At 34.8% G+C, this 22,852-nt stretch overlaps 1 protein-coding gene across 3 annotated transcripts; it reads left to right on the top strand.

Moving 5' to 3' along the window:
* The first annotated feature begins 3,920 nt into the window (after positions 1 to 3,920).
* LOC110682799 (pre-mRNA-processing protein 40A-like) lies at positions 3,921 to 20,260 on the top strand. 3 transcript variants are annotated; one of them, XM_021859142.1, is made up of 28 exons: positions 3,921 to 4,087; positions 4,828 to 4,894; positions 4,974 to 5,306; positions 5,408 to 5,557; positions 7,779 to 7,852; positions 8,111 to 8,180; positions 9,219 to 9,271; positions 9,390 to 9,447; positions 9,533 to 9,885; positions 12,717 to 12,789; positions 12,947 to 13,036; positions 13,161 to 13,229; positions 13,326 to 13,403; positions 13,555 to 13,641; positions 13,767 to 13,801; positions 13,904 to 14,009; positions 14,924 to 15,004; positions 15,087 to 15,179; positions 15,245 to 15,298; positions 15,502 to 15,618; positions 15,711 to 15,809; positions 16,650 to 16,697; positions 16,813 to 16,905; positions 17,924 to 18,031; positions 18,107 to 18,171; positions 18,264 to 18,366; positions 19,286 to 19,666; positions 19,785 to 20,260. In XM_021859142.1, the coding sequence occupies exons 2-28, from the start codon at positions 4,853 to 4,855 to the stop codon at positions 19,920 to 19,922; spliced, it is 3,051 nt and encodes a 1,016-aa protein (XP_021714834.1). In that variant the 5' UTR covers positions 3,921 to 4,087; positions 4,828 to 4,852; the 3' UTR covers positions 19,923 to 20,260. The 3 variants fall into 3 exon arrangements, with proteins under 3 accessions (XP_021714834.1, XP_021714835.1, XP_021714836.1); XM_021859143.1 differs by having other exon boundaries at positions 3,921 to 4,082; XM_021859144.1 differs by lacking the exons at positions 3,921 to 4,087; positions 4,828 to 4,894; positions 4,974 to 5,306; ... (1 more) ...; positions 7,779 to 7,852; positions 8,111 to 8,180 and adding an exon at positions 8,384 to 8,461.
* The last annotated feature ends 2,592 nt before the right edge of the window (positions 20,261 to 22,852 follow it).

Below are 22,852 nucleotides of genomic sequence, written 5' to 3' on the forward strand. Positions count from 1 at the left end.
CGTCATCTTCCCATAGTGACACGCGCCGCCCTTTAACTGGGCTATGTGTCGCTATGGGATTGGACTTGATTTACGCTTGATGGATGTAGTCACAGCTTACTTATATGGCCCACTGGATAATGACATTTACATGAAACTCCCAGAAGGATTAAAACTGCTAGAAGCAGCAAATTTAGGTTCTCGAGAACAATACTCAATAAAATTGAATAGATCTCTATATGGATTGAAACAATCAGGGCGCATGTGGTATAATCGACTAAGTAAGTACTTGTTGAAAGAAGGGTATAAGAATGACCCTATATGCCCATGTATTTTTATAAAGAGATTTGTTTCAGGATATGTTATAATTGCAGTATATGTTGATGATTTGAATATTATTGGAACTCCTGAAGAGATTTCAATAACAGTGGAGTGCTTAAAGAAAGAATTTGAAATGAAAGATCTTGGAAAAACTAAGTTTTACCTAGGGTTACAAATTGAACACCTTAAGAATGGAATCCTTGTGCACCAGCCAACATATACATAGAAAAGGGTTTTAAAAGATTTTCTGTGGATACATCATATCCATTGAGTAGCCCTATGGTTGTTAGAGCACTTGATGTAGAAAAAGATCCATTTCGTCCTCGGGAGAATGACGAAGAAACTCTTGGTCCTAAAGTACCATATTTAAGTGCAATAGGGGCATTAATGTATCTTGCTAGTCATACACGACTTGACATATCATTTTCAGTAAATTTCTTAGCAAGATTTGGCTCATGCCCCACCCGAAGGCATTGGAATGGGGTTAAGCATGTACTTTGTTACCTTCAAGGTACGAAAGATATGGGTTTTTTTTTCTCTAATCTATCCAAAGAAGGTTTTATTAGTTTTGCAGATGCAGGGTACATGTCTGATCCTCATAATGCTAGATCACAAACTGGATATGTGTTTATGTGTGGAGGTACTTCTATTTCTTGGCGTTCTATAAAACAAACAATTGCAGCTACTTCTTCTAACCATGTAGAAATTTTGGCAATCCATGAGGCTAGTCGTGAATGTGTATGGTTAAGGTCTGTAATTTAACATATACAGACAAATTAAGGCATAAACTCCGAGAAAGACGTTCCAACAACCTTATATCAGGATAATGCAACATGCATTGCCCAGCTTAAGGAAGGGTATATCAAAGGTGATAGAACAAAGCACATTTTACCAAAATTCTTCTACACTCATGATCTCCAGAAAAATGGCGATATAAAAGTCCTTAAGATCCACTCGAGTGAAAACTTGGCAGATTTGTTTACTAAGGCGCTCCCAACAGCCACATTCAAAAAGTTAGCTTACGGCATTGGATTGCGTCGTCTTAAAGATCTCAAGTGATGTAGTCATGAGGGAGAGTTAATGCGGCTGCACTCTTTTTCCCTTAACCATGGTTTTTTCCCACTGGGTTTTCCTGGTAAGGTTTTTAACGAGGCAACATCTTATGCGCATTATAGTGTATTATTTTGTACGGGTTTTTCTAGTATATTTTAGTTATTGTTTTATTTAATATATAGTCATCCAATAAGGAGTGTTATGAAATACTTAAATATGGATGACTATTATCCAATGTATAATCTAAAACATTCTAGAGTTGGGTATTTGATCTTATCCGATGATGGAATCATAGATAATATACATGTATATATACCCCATACTAGATGGAATAATAGAGAACGCAACGTAATAATTTCCCCTCATCTCTCTATATTTTCTCTTCCATATTTAACAAAATACACATTATTACGAATCTAATAAGACCCCAATTGATACATTTTTTCCGTATAGTTTAGCGTATATTTAAGGTCAAAGTTTGATCAAATTTGACATTAAAGGTATGTTCTCATATATTGAAATTTAGTTCAGTTCAGTTCAGCTCTTAATTTCCTTCTCTTATAAAATATTCATTTCAATTCAGTTAAGTTAAGTTAAGTTCAGCTCAGTTCAGTTCAGTTCAGCTGAGTTCAGTCAATGAGAACAGGCCCTAAGGGCCTGTTCATATTTACTGAACTAAGCTGAACTGAACTGAATTGATTGGAGCTGAGCTGAACTGAACTAAAATGAACTGAACTGATTGGAGCTGAACTGAACTGAAAAATTAAAATGCATAAAAATATATGAAAATGTTTATGAAAATTAATGATAATATAGATAGTGGATTGTGAAAAATATAAAAGTGTTTTCAAAATAACTCTGTATTTTAAATTATTATATTTTAAATTATTAAATTTTTGTGTATTATATTTTAAATATATATATAAAAATAAAAAGTATTCTTCAATATTTTGTGGTTCTGAAAAATAGGTGGAAGGTTCTACAACCTAATTCGATGCCGCAAATGGACTTTTGCTATCAGTTGCAAATAATCGTTGCTTGTTGTACTCTACACAATTTTGTTCGTTTACATGAACTAGGGATTCCATTCACGCACCAAGTTGAAGTCATGGGACCAACAGAAGATCATACTATGTACGATGATAACAGAAAAGCAGCTATGGATATTGTACGAAACCAAATAACTGATCAGATATGGGAGTCAATTCAGAGGAATGCCGAGGTAATGGAGCAACTTAATGAAGAAGAAGAAGACGAACAACTAACCGATTATGAAAGCTAGTAATTGTTGTGTAGTACTCTCATTTTGTCAATGAGTTCAACTATAAAAAAACATTTGACCATTTTGAACGACGAATATAATTTAAAATAATAATAATAATTATTATTATTATTTTTATTATTATTATTGTTGTTGTTGTTGTTGTTGTTGTTGTTGTTGTTATTATTATTGTTAATATTATTATTGTTATTATTATTATTGTTATTATTATTATTGTTATTATTATTATTATTATTATTATTATTATTATTGTCGTTGTTGTAATATGCTAAAACATCTAAAACAAAAAAATTAACAACTGAGCTGAACTGAACTGAATTGAACTAATTAGAGCTGAACTGAACTGAACTAATTGGAGCTAAACTGAACTGAACTGAACTAAAAATAAGTAAATATGAACAGGCCCTAAGTAAGTTTATATTAGCAAAATTAAGGGCCTGTTCTAATTGACTGAATTCAGCTGAACTGAACTAAACTGAACTGAACTAAACTAAACTGAACTGAACTGAACTGAACTGAACTAAACTGAACTGAACTAAACTGAACTGAACTGAACTTATTAATTAGTGATTTTTAACTACGGATTAGTGATCTTTTATTATTTATTGATTATTTATTACTATACATATGTATATATACAAATGTACATATTAAAATATTTACGAAAAATATACTATATAATTATAAAATTTATGGAAAATATATTAAAAACTTGAAACCTCTAAACATTTTAAACACATATACTATTTAATTTAAAAATAAAATAGTATTATGACAAAAGAACACAAAACACTTACATGTATCTAACCCATTTAAACAAATTCAAAAAAAAAAATTTAAAAAAAAGAAAAAAAAAAACGAAAAGCTAACAGAGGCAACGACCCAACAGTCCAACACCCTAACCCACTCTCTTTAATGTTTTAATTAATACATGTATCTAACTAGTATCTAACCCAAAATTATTATTATTATTGTTATTATTATTGTTATTATTATTTATTATTATTATTATTATTATTTATTGACGACTACTACTATTATTATTTATTACTTATTGATTATTATTATTGTTGTTGTTGTTGTTGTTGTTGTCGTCGTTGTCGTTGTAATAAGAGTTTAAAAGAATGAAATTTGGCTTTATATCATTAGCAATATCATTAGACATAAATTAAGAGTTGAACTGAATTTCAACGGAAGAGAACATGCCGAAGGTGAACAAAAAAAAACCTTAATATAAAAATGAATTTTGATCATCGATATTAGTTGACATTTTATACGTGTCATATCATCCTCATATGTTTTGATTTCAATTATTTCTTTTTTTTTTCCCCTTTTGAAGCATTTTCACTTTTACGCTGCACCTCTCCCTCTTCCATCGAACCGTACTCTGAGTTCTCCATTGAAGCGGCTTCCGAGCTTTTTCTCCGCCATTGAAGCGCCTTCGGAGGTAAGGTATTGTCTTTAATTGTCGAATATCAATTTTGCAATCTGGGGTTTAGTTTCACACTTTCGTTAATTTAAATGTCGGTATTGTTAATTTAGGGTTCTTCTAAGTTGGATTGTTGAGCTTTTGGTTATGATTACTGAAGTTATCAACTATTAGAACGAGCGATTATGTTGCTAGAATTTTTGCTATGTGCAGTTTACGTTGATTATCTTAAGCTAGATGAAGTTTATGTGATTTTTCGAGCTTATTTTGATAGTTGAATCAATTTTGGTTGCTAATGCGTTGCAATTTTCGAGCCTAATTGAGTCCGTGACGTTGATTATCTTAAGCTAAATGAATTTTATGTGATTTTTCCCGTCAATTTTGGTTGCTAATGCGTTGCAATTTTTGAGCCCAATTGAGTCCATGAACCTAGCCTAAAATTTTTAAGGCTGTTGGAGCTTGAGCGTGCTTGGGTTTTGAGCTCATCGTGCTTTAAGAGCCTTCTTATATTCTATTGAGCTCGAGCCAAACCCGAGTATGTTGGCCCTAGTTGGGTCTGGGTGTTTCTATTGCCCGTGCTGCACGACTGTGGCTTCTGGGATCACTATTGCGCGTCTATTTTAGTAGCGTTCTTTCTGTTGATCCGTGATCTCTGTTACAATTTAGTTAGGTTTATGTTAGTTTTAGTTTCAAATGCACTTATCAGAGATGTTCAGTGCGTTATTTTATATTAGGTTGATTTAATTTTCGCTTGTTAAAACAGCTTCAGCCCCCATCTGATTGCTCCTATGGGCACTGCACAAAACTATGGCCCTCCTATGTCTACACAGGTAGATTGTTGTCGTATTTGAGGTTTATTATTATGGTTGGAATTGCTTGGATTTTGCTCATATGCAATTGCTATTGCAGTATCGTCCCGCAGTCCCGGGGCAGCAAGGGCAGCCATATTTACCGGGGTCTTCGCAACAGTTTCTAGCACCTGGACAGAATATGCCTTCTGGTCCAAATCAACCCATGCAGTTTTCTCAACCCATGCAGTACTCTCAACCAATGCAGCAGTTACCACATAGACCTGGAATGCCTGGTGGTCCTATGTCGTCACAAGGTATGAATATGCCATATGGTCAACCAAACAGGCCTATGAATTTGGGTGCGCAGCAGAATCAGCATTCTGCACCGCCTTTTGGCAATCATGCCTCTGGTGTAGGTGGCATGGGAGCTCCTTTTTCGTCGTCATATACAGTAAGATAGTTTTTTTTTGAACAGTCTTATGTTATGCTATATATGTCATATTATTTACTGTTTAAAAGCACTGGCTAAAATAGTTGATCACCTCTTCACAGTTTCAACCAGTATCCCATTTGTCAGCACCTGCAGCACCAGCACCAGTTGGCAGTCAACCATGGTTATCATCTGGAAGTCAAAGCTCTGTGCCTTTTGTACCGGTTCCACAAACCGCAGACCAGTCTTCAGTTTCTGCTCCTGCTGTTCCTGTGAGTTTATACAATTAGAAGTGAAGTCTTGCTTTCTTACTGATGCTTTTCCAAATATTAAAACTTATCCAAAGTTTTTTTTTTTTTTTTTTTTATTTATTTTATTTCTAAAATTTTGTTATAGAAGGGTTCAAAATAATAAGAGCAAATTAAGAAAAGGAGAGAAGGGATCACTTTCTTTCACTGTAATATATTAAAGTCTGATATTCAAAATGAGTCGTTTTAAGATGGGGTAAAGGCCATGAAATATGGGATTTGAGGCTTAGATGTTTTGGGGTAGTCAAGGAACCTAGTCAAGAATTTGAGGCTTACATGGTTTGAGGTATTTCAAGCTTGAATGAGCATTGAAAAACCTTGTTAAAAGAATTTGGCTTGTTCAAGCTTTGTTCACGAATTTGTTTGATTGCATTTCGAGTTTAAGCTTGATCTTGAACAAGCTTAAATCAAGATTGATTAAATAATCGAACCCTTTTTATCATTAAAAATGATTTCTTTCAAGATTTAATATATCTACTTAATTTAATACAAGATGCTTTCTTTCTTTTTCTATAAAAGATAATGGTTGAGTTTTCATGCCTACATACTATGAAATAATTTGTTATATTTACAATATATACGATTAAAGGTTTATAAATATACTAAAGTAGTTTTACGATACTCCATCTATTTTGTAATAATCACAACACTTTTCTTTTACATTAGTTTCTTAAAATTTTTAGCACTTCCTAATTTAGTTAGGGTCCACTACTATTTTATTATTTCTCTCTCCCACTAACGCCACTTGCATAAATGTTTTATTATTTCTCTCTCCTATTAACTCCACATATACTACTTTTCAAATTATTTTACCCATTTTTATCTTCAAATTTTCAATTACTCAATTAATTTACACAAATCCTTTATCTCCCAAATTAATTTCACTCTTATCAATTCTAATTTTTAATAGAAAAGTATTCAATTTTAAGATGGAATTGATTAAATTGTGTTTATCTCCCAAAATATTCTGATACATGCAATTTACCAACTTTTCCATATCTACAAAATAATTTTATTTTTTTTAACATAATCAAAATTCAAATATACAATTTGTTTTGCAAGTATTGTGACCATAATAATTGGAAAACCCTCAAAAAATGGAAGGCCTCATTTTAAGAAGTTGCACAGGGCCCCTTACGCGTTGCGTCATTGTAGGCCTGGCACTGCGAGTAGTTTGTTATGTTTCAGCTCATTTACACCTTTACTTTTTTCCACCTTCTAAACCACCTTCCTAAAGCACCACCTCCCATCACTCTTCTTCATCTTCCAAATTGTTGCATCCATTCCCTCTTTATCCGTCATACTCCTTCCGATCCTATTTGTTCTTCTCGTTTTCGATTAGGAAGTTTCAAAAAGCTCTTCTCGTTTTATGAGTGCCAAAATTTAATACCAATTTCTCTTTTTCATGAAATTTTAGAAACAAGTTTTAATCATCATTCTTTTTCCCCAATTGCCACACGGCCCACACTAATTACCTTGACCCTCCACTCCCACCCCCCTTTAGTTTCTCCCTCATTAAGATTCACTTGTTTTGATTTGCTCCCCGATTTCAATTGGAACAAATTGGATCAGAAGGAGTATATGCCCATTAATCACCGTACCTCACAAAGACCGAGGATATCCTCAAGTCATCAGTCATCACTTCCTTGATAAATCCAATCTTTTAAAAAAGCATCCCCATTCTCGTAACTGTACATGCAAAACTTTTTTTTTTTTATTAAAAAAAGAGGATTAGCTTCGTTTTGTTTTGGATTGATGAGGCTGAAATTGTTGAATTGGGTTCCCAATTAACTGCAGCGTTTGATTATGTTGTTTGTTGATGATGTTTGAGGTTGTTGGAGCTTTACATTTTGAATTAGTTAATTATATGGGGGAAATGGGATGAGGATCACCTCCATCTCTGGCTTAATCTATTAATATTAAATCTTAACACCATCCATCTCCTAAATCTAACGAATATTATATGTTCTTGTATACCAGAGTATGTGCGCGTGAATGCTACCCGAGCCCTTTCCCAATTACTTTAAAGCAGATCATTATCTTAGGACTGTTTACGATAGAAAATGAGACAATGTTACAACATAAGAAGATAGCTCTAATGATCCTGCTCTTACTTTTTGTTGTCATTGTATATTTTGCTATAAGTTTGCATATGATTAACCTTTTTAATAATCATTGATGTAAGGCTGTCAACCCTTCGGATACAAGTCAACAGTCTTCTTCCGATTGGCAAGAGCACAACACTTCTGATGGAAGAAGGTATGTATTTGTTCTGCCTTATCATCATCAATTTTATTGTCTATTTTTGGTGTATCTATTTGTATGATTCTGCTGAGTACAAAATACATCTATATAGATTGTGTTAGTCAGCATTGGTTGATATGCAAGGCTGTTGCCTGTGTTTTCTTCTTTCCTTTTATATTCAGGGTTTAAAAGAAAGACTAAATCTTTGTGTATGGTTTCCTCATTAATGATTTCCATTTCGTTGATTGCAATTTATCCTAATCTCTTGAGCAGGTATTATTATAACAAGAAAACTAAGCAGTCTAGCTGGGAGAAGCCATTAGAGTTGATGACTCCAACAGAGGTTAGTCATTTTCATCCTAGCAGATTTGTGTTTTAGTTGCTTTGTCTTAAGTTAATCAGCGGGAATTATGCATTCTTTTTGCTTATTATTGTCTGAGCATGTTCCTGTTCATGATTGTTGGCAAACTATATCTTCAATGAAAGAAATACTTAAGATGGACAAAAAAATTTTATTCCAATTTTCCTTTTGTTTGCATGTTGCACTGGTTTGTAGATATCATGGCAAGTCAGGAGACTACTCTAAATGCTCATCTTGACGGCGGATTCACTTTTGCAAGGCAGGCAATGATTTGCTATCTACACTTATTTTCTTAGATAGGAATAGCTTTTCTTTTCTGCTCATTTTCACATTGAATTTTTTTTCTTCTTCTTATGTTGTTTGAAAATTGATTCTTTTTCTGCCCACAATTGACCTTCCCATTATAAATAAAAGTTTATTATCCCTTCAAACAACAGCTGAGCTTCTTATAAAATTTTATATTTTACCAAGTGGCTACATCACCTTTTAATTAAAATCAAGTATCTTGATTATTTTGTTGTGCAAAGCTGTTTTGGGTTATGTTAGTTCCTAAAAGCTGATTGATTATGTATGTGTATGGCCTTTTGTTTCCTTAAAAAGGTTTTAATTTGGACATTTGGCAAGCTCCTTATAGTTGTAGTGTGTACTTGTGTTTGCACATCATCTGTCTTGACCCATGGTGGTTTTGCTGAACCACCGCATCACTATATCAATGATGACACTGTTTTTCATATATGAGAAGCAACAAGCTCTTTCCACTTGCTTTAATTTTTTATTAAATCATAAAGTGTCACTGTCAATAATTTCTTCAATTTGGTTCTTGTTTCTAGTATTGTTTCAGATTTTACTCCCTTTTTTTATCTCTTTGTGTTTGTGTGTGTGTGCGCAACTGCGCATATGAATTAGAGTATGTTGGTATTTTCGTTCAGATTTTGACTTTCTGAAGCGGTTCTAATGTTGTATTTTTTCTTCTAATGTTGTATTTTTTTCTTGAATCTAATAACTTTCATTTTTCCTCAGAGAGCTGATGCGTCAACTGTGTGGAAGGAGTTCACTACACCAGAAGGGAAGAAGTATGGTCAATATTCAATTTGATATTATTTATGAGTTGTTAGTTGGTTTAATTAACCTGCTGCTGCATTGTAAATTTGTTGCTGTGTTGGCTCACAATTTGTATGCACTGCTTACTAGGTATTACTATAACAAGGTTACAAAGGAATCAAAATGGACTATACCAGAAGATTTGAAGGTATATTAAATGTCTTGGGAGAATTGATATAGTACTTGCTGACCTCTGGTTTATATTCTTATTATTTAGGTTTTGGGTTTTGCAGTTGGCTCGTGAGCAAGCTGAAAAAGAATTTAGTCAGGGAGATGCTGGGCTGATATCTCAACCCGCGGCAACTGTAAGTCTGACTTCTGAGGAAGCATCTCCAGCTGCCCCAGTTTTGGCCAGCTCCAATGGCTTATTATCTGCTTCTGGTGTAAGTTCGAATCCATTAAGTTTTCCACCAGCTGTCAACCCATTACCTGTAGTTAATGTTGCGTCATCAGAACCCTCCGTGGAGCATTCCATTGCTCCGACCAGCTTGGCAGTAACAAATCCTCCTGCAGTGACTCCTCTATCTGCTTCTATTTCTGGAGATGCTGTTCTTCCTGCTGCCTTAAATGCATCATCTGTAACAGTGTATGCACTTATACTCATGACCTTGTTTTAGTCTTGCTTTTCTTGGTCTCATTTATGCCATTTATTTCTATTTATGGGGTCAGATCTAAATCTGTTTTTTGGTGTGATAGTAGTATGAATGAGAAAGTCAATAAAAAATTTGTATTGTTTGTTTCTGTGTTTATATTATTAAGATATTTAAAAAATGGGTTGCTATATTATCCATCTTAGAAGAGAGAGAGAGCTGCTGAAATCTTAACACAGAAGGAATGCGCAGATACTAATCTAGCTTTCTTTCTTGGAAAAATTCACATGATTAATCCCAACTATTGGTGGTCTTCCCATATCAATCCCTCTGTGGGGAATGGGGACTGGGGTTGCCTTTCAAAAATGACCCAGATGACTTGAAACCAGTTAAGCAGGTAATTTTTTTTTATCAACAAATAACTCTCTCCTCTCCTTGCCCGGCTCCTCTACCACTGCTACCATCTAGCAACCACCAACCACCTGCATCCACCAATAAGGCTTTAGGATCTATCTTTCTGATCCAACTACTAAACATTTTTCGGCGCCCATAAAATCATAGCTGGCTTGTGTTCAAGGCAATGAAACATGTTTTGCATTATTACTAGAGAGTCCCTTTTCTCATGAACTGACAGAAAACTCCAAATGCCTTGCGAAACAATTTGGGGCAACAATTGGACTAAAAAAAAAATACTGCCAAAAGGAAAATTCAATTTGCTATCAAGGATACTGCAATTCCAATCAAATGCTTAGGATGATATAAATCCCAAACTTTAATAGAAGTTGAAGATTTTTAAATCTCCTTAACCACTATATTGCACTGTCATTCTGTCCTACTTAAATCACCCCTGATTATTCTCTCTTCTCTTCATTCAAAATCAATGAATAAGCAACAATCAACAACTATCATCAACCATCTAAGTTGAGCACCTCTGTAAGCAACCATCGTGGCACCACCACCCTCTACTTTGCTACTTGCGACCAAAGCCAGCCCCCGGCTACCCCCACTTGGCTGGTTTGTTCTCTTTACTTTTTTTTTTGAAAAGACTAAGGCTGATTTTTTAAAAGAAAATAATAAAAAGCTTATATACCAACCACGATATGCCACCTAGCCCAAGTGACCCGCTAAAACGGTTAACACAGCTCACCGGATCAATTCTGGAAGGCACCTAGTTAGATTATTCTAAAATAATCCATAGTTGGGATTAATATGGGAAGATCACCGATAGTTGGGATTAATCATGTGAGTTTTTCCTTCTTTATTTTGTGAGCCTACTACTTAATTAATCACCTTGGGTCCATGTCCGACCATCATCTGGCCCAATGTTCTATAGTTAATATCTCCAATCTTGCCGAACCGAGGCTTAATCATTACTCAAGATAATGTTACCAAGAGAATAACTTCTGATCTGTCTATCCGAAGAAAGAGTCATGTCCATTCTATGTAACTTCAATCTGGAGAGCGAACTCTATGCTTAAAAGATAGCCTTTTATGTTTAAGTCGATTTCCACAATGCTAAAAAGATAGCCTTTTATGTTTTAAGTCGATTTCCACTGAAAAGACTAATTTTAAGCGTATGATGTACATGCTAGACCTGCAGCAGACTTGGTATTATTGAATGAGGCCTCATCGCTATCTTCACCCATTTTCCGCAGAAGGGAGCCTAGTGACACTGATGTAGATTTTGCGTATAGGTTTAAGAGTGATGATGGATAATTTTATAAAATCTAAAAAAAAGCACCCTATTATATTGGATAGTTTGGGGGTTAAAGCTCCATTGTGTAACACTGCTTTAATCCTTTTAAGCCAAAAATTTTAGTTGTAAATGAGATAGGATGAGCTTAGCCAAGTTGTTAAATGTTGGTTAATTGTTTTGGCTTATGAGGTTTTGTCGTGTTTTTTGAAATCCCAAGTGGAGAAGGTGTCCGAGATAGAAAGTTGTATACATACTTCAGTGTCCTTTGGGCTTTACCTAAAAATGAAGAAGGCTCTTAGTTTTATTGGGGATTCTAGGGATTTCCAAATGGAAGAAGACAACAAAAAGAAGAGAGAGAGAGAGAGGATGTGACAAGAAAAATTACCAACTATTGGCAGACAAAGGAGAGAAGAAGAAAAGTATAGTAGTATACTGCTAAAGATTTTGCTTGTACCACTAGACTATCCAGTGGTACTATACTAGTGGTGTCTTCATTTCATCGTAATCAACGAGGAAAAAAAAATTTTGTGAAATACTTACCACATGGAGAGTGGTGCTTCCTTGATGATCTTGTGGCTATGGTCAGGGACTCAGGGTTTTCATCCAGCTTGTCATACTTTGTCAAGGGGGCCAAGGGATTTCTTTAGCCCAATTTGATGATTTCATCTTGGAGAATTAGTGCACTGAGATTGGGAGAACATGCCTTTTTGGAGTCGAAATCACCTTTTTCTAATCAAAACCGTAGAAGGGGGTATCTAAAATTTTGCTCGGACTCTTGTACCCTTGTCTGACAAATGTATGCATTTCCATGATTTTGGTAAAATAAGGGGTTTAAGTGCCTTACCAAAGTCTGAGATTTGAGATGAAATTAATAGTCTGAGTGACATAGGGGTGTCCTAGTAGCCTACTAGTGAGGTGTAAGGCATACACTTTGGTCTTTTTTTATAACAATTTTAGGGGGATTGATGAATAAAGAAGAAGAGTTTGACATTTAGCTTTTCAAAATATTTGTAATGTCTAAAAAATATTCACTCTTTAATATCAGTTCGAACAAATGGTCAAATGAAGGGCTAGATCCAATCCAATCATCTCCTAATGTTACTAAACTTCTAATTATAACTCTCTTTACAGGAGTGCTTCAGACAGAGTATCATCTCAGGAAATTTCAACCTCGACAGATGGAGGTTCTGTGCATGATCTTCAGGTATGGGTAGGCCTGATATATGTTGTAATAGATGATGATATTTATCTGACTTGCATTGTGCTGTAGTAAATTCTTTATGCATTCATGCTGACCAAAATGATGTCGACAAATGTTTTTCTTAGTGTGATGCGTTATTGAATTTTTGCATAAATACCAGGAAGCACGGAAAGGGATGGCAGCTGCAGGCAAAGTTGATTTGAGTGAGAAACCAACAAATGATGAGCCATTGGTTTTTGCCAACAAGCAGGTATTCAGCATTCAGATGATATGGTCAAGCATGTTGTGTTGGTTTTTCTTTGTATTATTTTGAGTTTCACTCTTTATTTATGTTTGATTACGTGTTTACATTGACTTGTCCTCTCTCTTCTTAGGAAGCAAAAAATGCATTTAAGTCGCTTCTTGAGTCTGCAAATGTTCAGTCTGACTGGTCCTGGGATCAGGTATGGTACTTGGATCTTTCTTGAATAGAATGAAGTGGCTTAAAGTCTATCAAATTACCCTGCCAGTGGTTTATTTTTATTTAAATCTATTTTCAGGCTATGAGGGTGATAGTCAATGACAAGAGGTATGGTGCTTTGAAGACATTAGGAGAGCGGAAGCAAGCTTTTAACGAGGTAGTATTACATTGATGATGCTTTTCTAGTCCCTCCATATAATTTATTGTTATCTTTAGGCTATTGTTCTGCTAATTCATTGACTTTTGTACTTTAAAGACTATAAATAATATTAAAGTTACAAGTTTCTTTACAACTTCCTTTGTTCTAGTATCTGGGACAGCGGAAGAAACAGGAGGCTGAGGAGCGACGCTTGAGGCAAAAGAAAGCAAAGGAAGAGTTTACAAAAATGTTGGAAGTATGCTGTTTTCTTTCAATGCTTTTGCCTCTAATTCTATCATGTTTATTTATTTTATAATTTTGTTTGTTGTGGTGGGGGAATGGGCTGTGATTTTGATTATACCTTTTCATTTTTCTTTAAAGGAGTCAGAGGTACTGACATCATCTATGAAATGGAGGTATGTGTTTTATGGCATTACAACTTACAAGCTCGTTCTTCTTTGTCTTGGTTGATTGCTTCTTCTCTGTTCAATTTTTCTGATTAATATTGATGTTTTCAGTAAAGCTATTACCATGTTTGAAGACGATGAACGTTTCAAAGCTGTTGAAAAGCCCAAAGATCGGCAGGAACTTTTTGAAAATTATTTGGTGGAACTCCAAAAAAAAGTAAGTGTTGGCTTTTAATAGCATCTTGCGCAGGATAAAAGTGATTAAAAATTAACTATCACTAATTGTAATGGAGAATGCATAATATGTACCCCTAATACACTCAACATCTTGAAGTAGATAGTTAATGTTATGCATTGTGCAGCCTGCAAAAGTGTTTATTTGTTTTCCTTAATTTTGTTTCTGGTTGTAGCAGTCAGTTTCTATGTGAGTGATGTGGCACTTTATTAAGCTATAGGTGGAGGGAGTTGAGAACGTGTATATAGCTCCCCCCATCGACAATGTACTTCCTCTGTTTCCTTCAACTTCGTAACAATTTGACTAGCACATTTTGCCAATTCACAACTTTAACCATTAATATTTTCAATATGTTAGTAAAAATTATTAAGCTATCTTTCAATTCTTGTTTATCAGTAAAAATGTGGTCAGAGTTAGTATCTGAATAGTGCAAAATTACAAATGTATAATTATAAAGAATCAATGGAAGTATAATACAGTTAACTAAATATATGAGGGAGGAGATTCTTGTTAGCACTCAGGCTAGTAGAGCTAAGCGAGTGGACAAAGCTGAGAGTTCGCTGCCGTGACTTTTTAAATTTCTGCAAATTACAGTAGTAAAGAGGCCCTGTTAGGTATCAAAAGGCTTGGATTATTTAAATCAAGTCTTTCAAACAGCAAATTTGTTGTGGGTTTTTGATCCACTAAAAGACTGGTGTTTTGAACCATATTTTGCACTTTCTCTCATTGTGATTTAGATATTCAAGAACTGAGCACGTTAATGAGTCAATATCCTGAAAATCTTTCACTTTTATTCTACTCTATGATTTCAGCTATTCATTTTTTGTTTTAGTATGAATTATCAAGTATACCACCCCCTTGATTAGTTTATGCTTCTTGCGCTGATTTTTTTTCAGGAAAAGGAGAAGGCTGATGAAGAGTATAGGCGGAATAGAGAAGACTACTGGAAGTATCTGGAATCTTGTGACTTTATTGAGGTACATAATTATAGTTCTTGATTTGATAGTTTTGTTTTACAGAGCATATCAACTTGGTTTATGAGGTTATTTTGGATGGCAGGCAAACAGTCTATGGAGAAAAGTTCAGGACCGTTTGGAGGATGACGAGAGATGTTCACGCCTTGAAAAGATTGACCGCTTAGAAATATTCCAGGTTTATAGCATATCTTATTATCTGCTTATTTTTAATGGAACTTGTTTAATTGTGGTCTTTGGCAGGATTACATTCGTTACTTGGAGAAGGAAGAAGAGGAGCAGAAGAAGCTTCAGAAGGTTTGCCTACTTTCTTTTCTCACCCTTGTTTGTGAATTTAAATGTATATGCATCTTTGTTGTTTATCATCCCTCACATTCTTTTGGAGATCTTTTACTTCTTCTGCAGGTCCTTCAATATGTCTTGAATGGCATTGCACTCATATTATTAGTATGAAAATTTGAGTTATTCTATCTTGTTATTTATTTATTACAAATTTTCAGGAACAACTGAGGAGAACAGAACGAAAAAATCGTGATGAATTTCGCAAGATGTTGGAGGATGATGTTGCGGCTGGTGTTCTCACTGCAAAATCAATCTGGCGCGATTATTGTGCTAAAGTTAGTCTATTTCTTTTTTGATTTTAAATGAAGAAGGAATGGTAATTTGTTCAGTATATATGGTTATTGGAATTTATGTTCTTGAATTTCAGGTCAAAGAATCTCCTGCTTATCTTGCTGTGGCACGTAACATATCAGGGTCAACTCCAAAAGATTTGTTTGAGGACGTGGTTGATGAGCTGGAGAACCAGGTACAAATCTAGCACCCATACTTATCCTCTGTTAATGCACTTTTTGTTACACAAGTCTTAAAATAATGCATTAATTGCCTTTGGCAATGGCATTCAGCAGCCAACGAATTATTTTTGACAAGGAGATACTATAAATGTTTAAAGTTTGAATCACAGCAGGAGAACAAGGAGTCCTCATGGGACATTAGTAATTGTTTTCTGAAATTGGTCCAGTTGAATAGAATTGTTTTGAAAAGCGCTAGCGTCCTTATTCCAAAAGTTGCTATCAAAGTTGCCTTTTCCATAATCTATCACTGGAAGCAGCATTCCGTTGAAAATAAAGGCATTATGCTTAAGTCAAATAATCCGCAGCGTGTCTATCTCTGCATATCGCCTCTTTATCTTTGCCTTACCAAAATCCACAAAATTAATGTTGCAACCACCTATATGTCTTATGGGCAAACCTTTGAAACAAATTACCAGGAGACAGTTATGAATCATCTGTTCCTCCCAGTTTGACACCTATTATACTTGCTCTAGATGACATGTCAGGGAGACAGGCTCAAGTGGAATTTTCTACCACCACTTGCATAAGCCAATTAAAGACTTCATGAACTTGTTAGATTTTCTGTGCTAGAATCGTCTGGCTATTCATTTATTTTTTGTAAATCTATTAAAATAAAAAAATTCTCGTGTTATAAATTAGTTTTCCACCTTCATTTGTTGTTTGTGAGCATGTTATCATGTGAACTGGTTATTTGTTGTAATTTAGTGATTGATGCCTTCCACCCTTTTTTAGACCCCTGTCCTAACTGATATTTAAATTTCTGAAAAGTCTTCTTTCTTTTGCTCTCCTGACAGTATCATGACGACAAAAGTAGAATAAAAGATGCTATGAAGTTGAGCAAGGTAAGATGACATGAATTATTTTGCTTGCATTTGTATTTTAATTGTCTAGTAGTTGTATGCTCTGGAGGCAGGTGGTTGAAAATAGAAAATTATAAATATTAATTTTTTATCGCAGATTACTATGACTTCGACATGGACCTTTGAGGAATTTAAGTCATCTATTTCTCCAGAGCTTGGGTCTCCACTGATTTCAGATATCAATTTGAAGGTATATTTATGTACATATTTCTTGTGTTTTTTTTTAGATTTGTAGAATGGTCAATAGGGTTGTTGAAGATATCCACCTTGATCAACTTATTGCTTGCTCGATTTATGTCCTCTTAGCTTTTGCAATTGTTAGTGCTACTTATGTACGCTAAGGGCTCTTTGGTTCAAGGTTAGGGAAAGGAATCAAGTAAAGGTAATAAATCAAAACCCGTATAATACCTCTTTTGCCTGGTTTGAAGAATAGGGGTTTCAATTCCTGTTATTTCACTGGATAAATATATTTCCACCTCTAAAAACTAATTGCCCCCTCCTCCCACCATCATCACCGCCAATTTGCCACCATCTCAACTGCCTATATATTTTTGATAATTACTGGGTCTTTTGCCTTATAATACCTTTTCACCTTTTAATATTATTGAAATTCGACTTCTGTCCTATTATTTTCCACAGCCAATAGCCATCACCAGCTTACATGTGTAATATGGTGATATTTGTATATTGCGTTTTAATCTGCCCGGAGGTTTAAAATCTGAAACATTGGTAGCCAAATTTGGCCATGATAGTGTCAAATTATGACATACGCATGCGATTGCTATTCTCGTGCTGATAAATCGTTTGCCATTTCTAGGGGCCAGTACCCTCTCTCACTTTCTCATTTTTTTCATATCGATGGCTGTTTGCCCTTGATGGCCTAAATGAATTAATTGATGTTGGTAAGAGCACTATGTGGTGGTAGTTGGAGGATAGTGGTGAGGTCGTGAAGGGTGTTGTGTGGTTATTGGAGGTTCTATCATGGTTCTCAAAGTTTAGAGTAGTTAACGGGTGATCATCATTGTAACGTGCTCAAGTTTTTCCTTGTAGAAGTCTCTTTATGATATTATATGTGTGATCATCATTGTAACGTGCTTTATAACTTACATCCAATCTCTAGGTGCATATCTATCACAATCTACCTCTAGGAGTCTTTGAGAAATAATGCTTTGTTTTTGGTAATAATATGATTATCTACTCTTTTACAGCTGGTTTTTGAAGAGCAGCTTGAGAGGATAAAGGAAAAGGAAGAGAAAGAAGCTAAGAAGCGCCAGCGTCTTCTAGATGACTTTACTGATTTATTGCGTTCTCTTAAGGTACCTCTGAATTCATATAACTTGTGATTGGCTGCTTGATGTGACCTTGTACTCATTGGCGTGTTGTCATCATAGGAAGTAACTGTATCTTCTACTTGGGAAGATTCTAGACAACTCTTTGAAGAAAGTGAAGAGTACAGGTATACCTAAGTCACTGATGCTGGTAGGCTTTGTTTCATTTGAGGTTCTTAACATTATTTTTAACTTGCTTTTAAACCATGATATTATCTAGGGAAATTGGGAATGAAACATTGGTGAAGGAGACCTTTGAGGACTATATTGCTTACCTGCAAGAGAAGGCAAGAGAGAAAGAACGAAAGCGTGAGGAAGAAAAGGTATAATATCAACTAAATTAGGATCACTATTAGTCTATTTGTGTGTGTGCAATCTGTGAACAAATATTATATATTGGTGAAATTTCATTCAATTACATAACCTGCTATATATTCAATGAGAACTCACTGGCCTAGCAACCTATCTTAGTGAACTATTTGCTTGTTATAAGTACCCAATTTACATCTCCTTAACCACTACTATATAGGAAAAGGTATTGGGACTGGGAAGCACCTTATCTTGCTGCTGTTCACGATTCTTAAAAATGTGTAGATAATGGAGTGGTTTAGGTTGATATTGGTCTTGACTGTTGGTTCCTCTATGATAATTCAGCAGAGCTTGGCATTATGATGTATAGCCGATTAGCCATGCCAAATTGCCAATTAGCTGTTTGTAGCTGTATATCACCTTATATGAGGTTCTGAGTAATGAATAACCTATTTTATCACCTTGAAAGAGGAAGATAATTCGACTTCGGATCCACATTGTAATACAAATCTGACAAGATACCTCATTGGTTTTTTCAGTGTATTAAAGTTGGATGTACAAGACTACAAGGTGCTGCCTTTTTTTGGTTATTATATTTAATAAAGATCCAGAATATTTTAAGCCAATATAGTGAGGGCCTGAAATTGGGTACTCCATTTTTTTTTTTTCCTGAGTAAAGCCAGGGGGTGTTAGGTTCATCAAAGAGAAGGGAAAGGCATCGATTTTAAAGAAAGGGAAAGGAGAATGGAAAGTAAACTACCTTTGATATGTAGTATTGTTTGGTTACTCAAAATATAGTCCCTAGGCGATCGAACAACTTGTTTTATTTACTATGTATTTATTTTAATCATCTTTCAAAAATAATTATAGTTTTTATTAGCATATTGTAGTTTCATGTGTTATTTTATCATGGTGCTGAATGGATGGATACAGGTGAAAAAGGAGAAAGAAAGAGAGGAAAAGGAGAAAAGGAAAGAGAAGGAGAAGAAGGATAAAGATAAAGATCGTGACAGAGAAAAGCGAAAAGAGCGTTCTAAGAAAGAGGAGTCAGATGATGAAGCTGTGGATGCAACTGATAGCTATAGCAATAAGGATGAGAATAGGAAAGAGAAGGATAAAGACAGAGAGAGGAAGCATAGAAAACGGCACCATGATACTACTGATGATGTAAGTTCTGACAGAGAAGACGACAGGGAGAAACGTCACCGAAAGCGGCACCATGATACCACTGATGATGTCAGTTCTGACAGAGATGATAAAGAGGAGCACAAAAAATCCCGCCGACATGGCAGTGATCGAAAAAAATCTCGAAAGGTGTGGCAGTATAAAAATTACAATCAATCCAATAAAATTAAAATTTTCTGAAAATGGTGGTTATTTAATTTGAAAATGGTGGTTATTGATATAATGCTTCTGTGTAATTTTTTTACAGCATGAACACTCACCTGATTCAGATGGTGAAAGTAGACAGAAAAAGCACAAGAGGGATCATCGGGAAGGTTCTCGGAAAAATGGTGCCCATGATGATCTCGAAGACGGTGAACTTGGTGAAGATGGGGAAATCTCGTAGTCTTTATAGAGTAATCTATGGCTTCATCCCGCACTTTTGTGTTGGTAGAAAAGTTTTGATCTTTTCTCGTAGTTGTTCTATGATAACCTTGTTCAACAATAATTGTTTATTTTCTACTTCTGAGCCACACTATTTTGTGTTGCTGTATAAGTTGCATCGCGTTTCTTGAGACTGCTTACTATGCATGCATATGTTTAGAATTTAGATTATTAAGTGAAAGGGTAGTATGTAATTCAGTATTCAATTTTTGACAAAAGCTTCATAAACATTGATTTTTTTTTTTTAAGTCAAAGATAGAAGGAAACTACAAGAATAAAGAAACGGATTCACTTTTGCTACATCCTCGGTCCTCCCTTGCATGTTGCACATACAATTGATATTGTGCCGTTTAGAGCTGGCAAAAGTTGACATGATATGAATCGGGCACTGACTTATAATATACTTTCTCTGTTCTATTAATATTGCAATAGGGAGGAAATTACGCATCCTAAAGCACATTTTATATGCTAAATATCTATAATCGTGTAAGAGTAAAAATTATAGAAAGTTGATATTGTGAAAGTATTAATGAGATGAATTTAATAAGATCTCACATGACTATATTTTACTTAACGTATAAATATGTATAAGGTCAAACAAGAGTGATGAATAGTGCAAAAAGTCCAATATTAATAGAACGGAGGAAGTATCTCTTTCTTACAAACCCCACTTGGGCCTTGCTTTATTCAACAAAATAATTTTAGTTCATTAAAAGTACTTTTAATTTAGCAAATATAATTTTAATCAGTAAAAATTAGTAACTTTGAAAAACAAATATAATAGAAAATCAATATGAAGTATAAATAAGTTTTATTAAGTAAAATTAATTTCATTTCAATAAAAATTAGGAAAGTTGTGGCTAGCCACATTGTTTATATAAGAGTAATCTTCATTCAAACGTATGAGTAACTTCATTTTTTCGTAAAAGCAACCCCATGTCTATAAAGTAACCCAAATTCATTATACGAGTAAAATCAAGTAATTTAGAAATAAGTAACCCAATTTGCTTATTCGAGTAATCCCTATTCTTTTGTTTTAAAAAATAAGGAATAATTCCACATGTTTAAGAGAATAACCCCTTTTTCTCATTTAAGTAATTTATTTGCACATCATCGAACCCCTATTACTTAATTAATTCCCTTATAGTATGTGATTATGTAAAGTGACCACCCCACATGCTTCATTTATAGTCCTTACCTTCAAATTTTATGCAATACCTAATAGGCTAGTATTACGATTATTATGAAACAGAGGGAGTAGAAATATATTAGCATTTGAATGAAAATTATTTTGATTATTATGAAACTGAGGGAATAGTAACTATATTCTTAAACAATCCCACATTTTCGAAATCTGGAAACAATTTCACCTTTAACCCTCTTATTCTTAAATCAAGCTAAATATAGTTGCAAGTTATTTTAGTAATCACATTTTCACTTACTATTATCAACAAATTGGAGCTACCGAAAAAACAATAAAAAAAAATTATATGCGTATATAACATATGAAGTATATTGAAGAAAAAGAAAAAGAAACGCCAATATAAAAATAAGGAAATTTTGAATCCCTATTAATTTTTGGTACCATTTAAAATTTTATTTTATTTTGGTACTCATTAAAGTTACAAAATATAGATTTTGGTACTTCCGTCCAACTTCCGTTAAACTTTCTGTTAGTGGGGCCCATAATCTAATTAATAATTTATATTTTTTAAAAAAGAAAAAAAACATCCCCCCTCCCCGTCAACCAATTTTCCTCATCCCTGTGACGGTTGCCGGTGCCCGAACATTCCCCCAGCCCCAGCGCCAGCGACCTCACCCCTCCTTTTCCCCTGTCGATCTCCCTCCTCTTTCCCACTCTTGGCTACCCCCGACACCACCATTTCCCCCTTTTCCCCAAATCAATTTTTTTTAGGGTTTTAGGGTTCAATTTTTTTTTCTCTCTCCTCAAATCATACAACAACAACGGTGGTAGCTTCAAGGGCGCTAGTGGCGGTGGTGTTCGAGGTGAATGCGGTGGTCGGGCAGCTTCGACGTTTGCGGTGATGGTTTTGGTGTAGATTGTGGGCTACCGGTGCCGTTGTGGTTAATTGCTGGTGCGTGGGCTACTTGATGGTGGTCGATTATGGGTTTCCTGGGTGTTGTTTGTTGGTGGTGGTCGATTGTGGGTCGCCTGGGTGTTGTTTGTTGGTGGTTGTCGATTGTGGGTTGCCTGGGTGTTGTTTGTTGGTGGTGATGAGTGTGGTCGATTGCAGAGAAAATTGGAGTTGATTGCTGGTGGTGATGGAAGTGACGGTGGAGGAAAAAGGGAGGTGTTGTGCAGGTTGTGATAGGTGGTTGTTGATGCGGCTGCTGTTGTGGGTTGTATTGGACAATTGGTGGTTGGAGTCGGTGGTGCGTTTGGTGGTGAAGGGGTGGTTTTCGGGGTTCTTGGCAGGGGGGTGGCAATGTAGTGGCTAAGGAGGAGGAAGGGGTGGCCGGGAGGTGAGGACTATGGCTAGGGCCCACTAACGGAAAACTTAACAGAACATTGATGAAGGTACCAAAACCTATAATTTTAAGGTTTGATGGGTACCAAAGTAAAAAAAAAATAATAAAAAAAAAATAAAAATTTTTAAACGGGTACGAAAAATCTTTAGGTATCAAAATTCAAAATAACATTCAACTTACTCAAAAGTTGCGCACACACACACATATATATATATATATATATATATATAAAGGAAAATAATATACATAGCCCTTAGGGCTACATATAAGCATTAAATTTACACTAGAAAATCGTAAAAAGTTAGATAATCATAAAAAGATAAACAATAATTATATTTATTTATGCGTGTTTTTGTCATGATTTCCTAATGTTATACAATTTTCAATAATATATCTATACTA

This window comes from Chenopodium quinoa, unplaced genomic scaffold (assembly GCF_001683475.1).
Source record: "Chenopodium quinoa cultivar QQ74 unplaced genomic scaffold, ASM168347v1, whole genome shotgun sequence".
In the NCBI taxonomy this organism is placed as follows: domain Eukaryota; kingdom Viridiplantae; phylum Streptophyta; class Magnoliopsida; order Caryophyllales; family Amaranthaceae; genus Chenopodium; species Chenopodium quinoa.

Excerpts from the sequence above, each read along its gene's own strand:
- LOC110682799 (XM_021859142.1), top strand. The coding sequence starts at position 4,853 with ATGGGCACTGCACAAAACTATGGCCCTCCTATGTCTACACAG. Across the intron at positions 12,790-12,946 it reads GTTCTGTGCATGATCTTCAG|GAAGCACGGAAAGGGATGGC; the intron begins GTATGGGTAGGC and ends CATAAATACCAG. Across the intron at positions 14,010-14,923 it reads TGGTGGAACTCCAAAAAAAA|GAAAAGGAGAAGGCTGATGA; the intron begins GTAAGTGTTGGC and ends ATTTTTTTTCAG.